Source organism: Diaphorina citri, unplaced genomic scaffold (genome assembly GCF_000475195.1).
Source record: "Diaphorina citri unplaced genomic scaffold, Diaci psyllid genome assembly version 1.1 scaffold1025, whole genome shotgun sequence".
Taxonomy (NCBI): Eukaryota; Metazoa; Arthropoda; class Insecta; order Hemiptera; family Psyllidae; genus Diaphorina; species Diaphorina citri.
This window is the reverse complement of record NW_007378455.1, coordinates 150,092-157,224: the sequence shown is the minus strand read 5'-3', so window position 1 is coordinate 157,224 and position 7,133 is coordinate 150,092. Positions and strand designations below refer to the sequence as shown.

Here is a 7,133-nt window from a genome sequence, read left to right as displayed (position 1 = left end):
TTACCTACCAAGTTTCGTGTGTAAAATATGTAAGTTTTAATTTTTTACTTTATTTGATTTCATTTTTCGAAACGTTTAATTTTTTTTTGTCCTAGATATTTATTTTGAGGTTCTAATGGTGCGTTTCCACTATGGAAACAAAATATGACCCTGAATCCGGGCCTAGTCCAGTAGTCGTACGTAGAAGATTAACTGCTAATCATCACACACATGACCGCCGCATTGATAGTGACCACTGAGTGACTGTGTACTCCGATTAATATTTCCAGGTTGCGGTCAGTCAGATATGTGAAGTCTATCAGTAAGGTTGTCAACATGAGAGTTCTGTGCGTTGTCGGAATCGTTCTGGGCATTTCGCTGGTGGCGTTCTCCTATCCGTTTGCCGAGAAGTTGAGAGCCTTTACGAAAGAGCCCGTTTGTGGATACGAGGTAGGTGTTCTTATTGCTTTTTTTTCGTCAAGTACATTTTTTTTTGCCCTTATATGTACATAAGAGTTCTGTGCGTTGTCGGAATCGTTCTGGGCATTTCGCTGGTGGCGTTCTCCTATCCGTTTGCCGAGAAGTTGAGAGCCTTTACGACAGAGCCCGTTTGTGGATACGAGGTAGGTGTTCTTATTGCTTTTTTTTTCGTCAAATACATTTTTTTTGCCCTTATATGTGCCATTGTGCCCATGTTGATATCCTTTGTGGTAGGTAGATTGTTGTTAAGTACATTTGACTTTTTGCTCTTTTATGTACCTTTCTTAAGAGTTATCATTTTTTTATCACTTGTTTTTTTTTTCTTCTTTTTTTTCGTCTTTAATGTGCAGGACCCCACGTTCAAGCATACTTGAATGTAGGTAGGTACTTTACTTACTGCAATATTTATTTTATCGATTGGGTCCTTTGGTTTTGTCTCTCCAATATTTTTTTGATACGTAGAACTTTACTTTCTTTCTTTAGCTTTACCCCGTTAGGTGTGTACCTAATGGTTCCAAAGATATTTAATGGGACATAGGTAAAGGTAGGTATCAAATCACAAGAGCCCATGTACAATGTTCATATACATAGGTAGGTACCAAATCTAATATCAATACCATCAATACCATATTGATATCAATATGTAGGTACATAGGTTCCAAATCTATACTAAATCCATGTACATAGGTACCGGTAGGTATCAAATCACAAGAGCCCATGTACAATGTTCATATACATAGGTAGGTACCAAATCTAATATCAATACCATCAATACCATATCAATATCAATATGTAGGTACATAGGTTCCAAATCTATACTAAATCCATGTACATAGGTACCAAAAGAAATAAATATCAATACCTCAAATGAAACCGGAAACCGGTTCCTTCCGAACTTGCAGCCAAAAGTTATTGACCGCGAAACTATGTTGCAAATTCATTGCTTGTATCAATTAAGTAATTAAACTATCCACCGAATTAAATACTACCGAATTCATATGTACGACCAATTTAAATTCAATTAGGTAGGTTCTTTTTCTTTGTGTAGTTCCGATTCACCTCAAAACCTTCATTTAGTATATGGTCTTAACTTAATATCTTATGAGCATTGTAAGGTGGTTAAGTGCTGGTTCATAGCTCATTTCATATTATTTACTTTTTGCTCATCATTTTTTTACAAGGCACTCTTGAGCTGACCTAATGAGACTTTTATTAAAACCCTAATAACATTTTTGGTTGGGAAATGGTTGCCCTTACGTTATATTTTGGTGGGTTGGCAAAATGTTGCCCTACAAGGATCATCGTAGTTTTTCTATTACGTCAGAATGCATTTATTACCTATTAAAAATTTAATTACAATGTGATTTAATATCCCTTTTTTAGCCTGTTTATTGTTACCTACATGCTTGTACTTGTACCTATGCCACTTGAACCTATACGTTTGCCAACCAACAGCATTCACGTCAGAATGCATTTATTACCTATTAAAAATTTAATTACAATGTGATTTAATATCCCTTTTTTAGCCTGTTTATTGTTACCTACATGCTTATACTTGTACCTATTCCACTTGAACCTATACCTTTGCCAACTAACAGCATTCACTTCACAAGTAATGTCAGCCACTCACTATCAGATAGACCTGATAGGCGGACCTGATCAGGTGTACCTCTGATGTCTACCTGATAGTGACTGGCTGGCTTAATGCATTGACGGGTAGTACCTACATTATTTTTTCAGCATTAATAACATTAGCGATAGGTTTTACAATGAAGGTACCTATAATCAAGGAGACTATTGTGTAGGTAGTCACAAGTAATGTCAGCCACTCACTATCAGATAGACCTGATAGGCGGACCTGATCAGGTGTACCTCTGATGTCTACCTGATAGTGACTAGCTGGCCTAATGCATTGACGGGTAGTACCTACATCATTTTTCAGCATTAATAACATTAGCGATAGGTTTTACAATGAAGGTACCTATCTACCTATAATCAAGGAGACTATTGTGTAGGTACCTCTAATCGTCTTTAAACATGAAAATGCACGACTTCTCGCGTGCCCCAACCATTAATAATGTCAGCCACTCACTATCAGATAGACCTGATAGGCGGACCTGATCAGGTGTACCTCTGATGTCTACCTGATAGTGACTGGCTGGCCTAATGCATTGACGGGTAGTACCTACATTATTTTTCAGCATTAATAACATCAGCGATAGGTTTTACAATGAAGGTACCTATAATCAAGGAGACTATTGTACCTCTAATCGTCTTTAAACATGAAAATGCACGACTTCTCGCGTGCCCCAACCATTAATGAGTTGACAATATTGTTGTAACTGTTCGGGTTTCTATTTTTTCCTGAATGTAACTACACATCTATGTAGTTAGAATGTGGTATGAAGTTCTTAAATTCACTCTACCTAGATATGACCATAATTAATTTAAGCTTTAGGTACAAATTAAACACTCATGACTTGATTAACATCTAGGGAGTCTGAGGAAGTCTCTATTTAGGGGTTTAGGGCCCTTTTATGAATAAGGAAAAAACTAATGCACGACTTCTCGCGTGCCCCAACCATTAATGAGTTGACAATATTGTTGTAACTGTTCGGGTTTCTATTTTTTCCTGAATGTAACAACTACACATCTATGTAGTTAGAATGTGGTATGAAGTTCTTAAATTCACTCTACCTAGATATGAACATAATTAATTTAAGCTTTAGGTACAAATTAAACACTCATGACTTGATTAACATCTAGGGAGTAGGATTAGAAATAGTTAAAGTGTTAAACTAGTGTTAAACTAGGTTAAACTACTTAGTATTAGAAAGAGCTATCTGAGGAAGTCTCTATTTAGGGGTTTAGGGCCCTTTTATGAATAAGGAAAAAACATATAACTACAGCAATAATACTTACTTCCCCAATAGTACTGATCCACGGTTTTCAGCCATCCCACATCATCATGCGTGTGAGGAATAATATGCACATTGAGGACGTTATCCTTCACCACAGGACATGACTGGAAACAGGAACCAAACAATATTAGTTAGCACCTACCTATACCTAGGTATTAAATAATCCAATTTGTTCTAGGTACTTGCTTTAATTAATTAGCATGTGTGATACCTTCAATATGTATATTGTATACCATAGTAGGTACATATCACCAGGAATATCAGATGATTCAAATATCAGCGCAAAATTAATAGCCAAACATTTTGAGATAGTACGATAGTAAGTACCTACATATGACCAGGAATACCAGATACTTGGGAAAAAACATCAATAAGATTATTCCCTTTAAATAACAGGTGTTTTCAAACTTTTTCCCTGTACTTCTAATTCCAATATGTTACGGTACAGACCGCGTCTGCCCCAAATTTTATCTGAATTTAGAAATTTCATGTCTTCTTATTTTAAAAGTTCTTTTCAATTTCAATATCGCTTACATTAGGTCCTTACCTACTTAGGTAGATAATTTAGGTGTATTAATGAATGTTAAATGTTCTTTAAATATTCTCAGATCACAGATGGTCACTTAACATGTGTCTTTTTTCCCTTCTTTATTTTACACTTTAAATTTATGCAAATAACTCACTAAAGCTATTCGCCGCCAAGATTTTTTTTTTTTTAATACAACATCATGATGATGTGGGATGGCTGAAAACCGTGGATCAGTACTATTGGGGAAGTAAGTATTATTGCTGTAGTTATAGTTAGGTATGTAGTTTGGTTTAACAATGTCTAAATAGTTCAAGGTACAAATTATCAAATTAACAAAGTTAGGTTTGAACTTATACATAGATATTAACTATTAACCATTAAAATTACCTATGTATAAAAATCTGGTATGGACAATTTTATCCACCCGGAAATTTGGGTAGGTCATCGTGGCTTCGTCAGTAATTTTGTCTTTGCCCTAATGCCCTGCCAAATAAGTCCCAATGGAAGAAGATGCATTGTACAATGGTACATACTGTGTTAGTGTTTAATGTTGCTACAGACTTGTCAGAACCTTGCGTGTTGCATGCCAGGCAGTAGTTGCGGGCAGGTAACACTTTCTGTCCGAATACGAGTTTACTCTCAATCATGGAATGTGGTTCTAATGACAATAATGGTAGTCTCGGAAAAATTTACTAGTCTCATTCTTATGCCTCTGAATCTCATGTTTCAGCCAAAAGCAACATTCAGTTAGCTGGAGTTCAGTTTATCCTGGATTCGGTCGTCCGAGAACTGATAGCAGATCCTAAGAAAAAGTGAGTACCTACCTAGTTCTGTCCTATATCTTTAAATAAAGATTAGATTTTTTTTAGGTTCGATAGAGGGAACTGTAACTGCTAAGGTCCCGAAAGCGAAGAGAGAAGGAAGGCAGGATAAGAGAAAGCCAGCCGTCCCGAGAACTTACCTCATGGCTGACAAGGAAAATCAAAATATGTCTGTTTCTCTGTCTGTAAGTAATTACTAGGTATGTTTCGTGTGCAAATACATTTTTTTCATTTCCATATACCTACATAGGTACTACACAAAATTTGGCACGTAGTTCGTCTGTGTGTAACGTCATCTTGGTCTATGCCAAACATGCTACAGTGTTCAATTTTATGAATTCTCAATTGCCAATTTCTTAAGTTCTTGCTTGATGTTATTATTTGATTTTCCTCTATTCGAATTAGGATGCATAGGAAATTAAAAGTTATATAACGAAAGAAAATACTAATATAGGTTACACCCACCTACACATATCTTTAAATAAAGATTAGATTTTTTTTAGGTTCGATAGAGGGAACTGTAACTGCTAAGGTCCCGAAAGCGAAGAGAGAAGGAAGGTAGGATAAGAGAAAGCCAGCCGTTCCGAGAACTTACCTCATGGCTAACAAGGAAAATCAAAATAGGTATGTCTGTTTCTCTGTCTGTAGGTAATTACTAGGTATGTTTCGTGTACAAACACATTTTTTCATTTCCATATATGTACCTACATAGGTACTACATCAAATTTGGCACGTAGTTCGTCTGTGTGTAACGTCATCTTAGTCTATGCCAAACATGCTACAATGTTCAATTTAATGAATTCTCAATTGCCAATTTCTTAAGTTCTTGCTTGATGTTACTATTTGATTTTCCTCTATTCGAATTAGGATGCATAGGAAATTAAAAGTTATATAACGAAAGAAAATACTAATATATAGGTTACACCCACCTACACTGAGGAAAAAACTAGGGTGTCGGAAACCCAATCGAGTCACTGGTTTCCTGAGTTTCTGGGACTCTGAAATAAACAGGGGAATTGATTAATACAGTTCTTTAACCCCAAGTCTTCTAAAACTTGTGGAACCCATTCAGTTTTTTTTTACTTTCCTTATCCTAATAATAAGGAAAGTAATACTACATATTATATTCACCAAAAATTTTCTCAGTGTAGTCATCAACTTCAACTCCGCATTCAACAATCTTCGAACCACGTACCCTTCTAAGTCAGGTTCACTAGGTTGTTTTACCCTTTACAATCATTCTGTCAGTTCTTTACGCCCTCCTTAGAATTTTGAGGACCAAAAAATGTTCGATTCAGCCGTTTTTCAGGGCCGAAATTCCGCAATTCAGGGCTAAACTTTGGAAAAAGCTCGAACGGCGTTCGCATTTGTCTAGACTTTACCTTTTTCACGTACCCTCAAATTACTGTCTTTGCCACTAGTCTGCAATGCGAGATGAACTTATTAGATTGAGAAATACCTACAATCCTGTTGATTTTTTTCTCCAACTGATCTCGTTTCTAGCTCTTTGAAGTATTCGAGACCCGCGCTCAAATTAAAGTGAAAGTAATGAGTCTCTCTAATCAAGCCACGTGTCCTCATTAAAGTTTGGAATCAGTAAAAGTGTTCTAACACGCATCTGCATGTACTGATTAATAATAGACACCTAATTAAAAAGTTATTAAGATTAGATAAGATGGCATTTGTAACGAAGCGATTTTGTACCTGTTCAGACTCCGTTTCTTGGTGACTAATGCGATTGCCTGATAAACTGTAGTCCGCGGATTTGACTCCAAACGGAGGCTTAGCAATTTTTCCTCATTTCTTCAATGATTTATAGTAGCATTAACTGTTAGGTATTACGTAGATATATTTATGTACTTATATTAATCTAAGTCAGGTTCACTAGGTTGTTTTACCCTTTACAATCATTCTGTCAGTTCTTTACGCCCTCCTTAGAATTTTGAGGACCAAAAAAATGTTCGATTCAGCCGTTTTTCAGGGCCTAAATTCCGCAATTCAGGGCTAAACTTTGGAAAAAGCTCGAACGGCGTTCGCATTTGTCTAGACTTTACCTTTTAGTTGAGTCCATACATTTGATATTTTTCCATGGCTTTCCTATCGATGTTGATAATGTTGTTGATAAATCATGTGTGTTTGCCCACAGATTTTATTTTTCTTAACTCATACGTATTCACATGTAGGTTTTATTTTTCATGGTTTCCTTATCATATAGTCTCACTGAATTGGTCGCTGCCTAGCGCCCTAGCTGCTTTCATTTGTAATACACCAAACTAACTTTTCCTGATAACGAAATTAAGGGGTCATTAAAGTTCGGTGATTTCGTATTAATATAGGCCAGACATCACTTTGAAGTTTGAGATTAGGGTTTATCGTCCTCACCATTCATTCATTCTTTAATTT

The 7,133-nt window shown here is 36.0% G+C and overlaps 1 protein-coding gene across 1 annotated transcript in view; it reads left to right on the top strand.

The window, feature by feature from the left end:
* Positions 1-269: 269 nt before the first annotated feature.
* Positions 270-7,133, top strand: part of LOC103513787 (lysosomal alpha-mannosidase) — a gene marked incomplete at its 5' end in the record, with an annotated part of 40,194 nt that continues 33,330 nt past the window's right edge. Inside the window, 3 exons of the mRNA XM_026826894.1 lie at positions 270-429; positions 4,069-4,156; positions 4,640-4,721. Coding sequence (XP_026682695.1) covers positions 270-429; positions 4,069-4,156; positions 4,640-4,721 — 330 coding nt within the window. The remainder of the gene's footprint in view (positions 430-4,068; positions 4,157-4,639; positions 4,722-7,133) is intronic.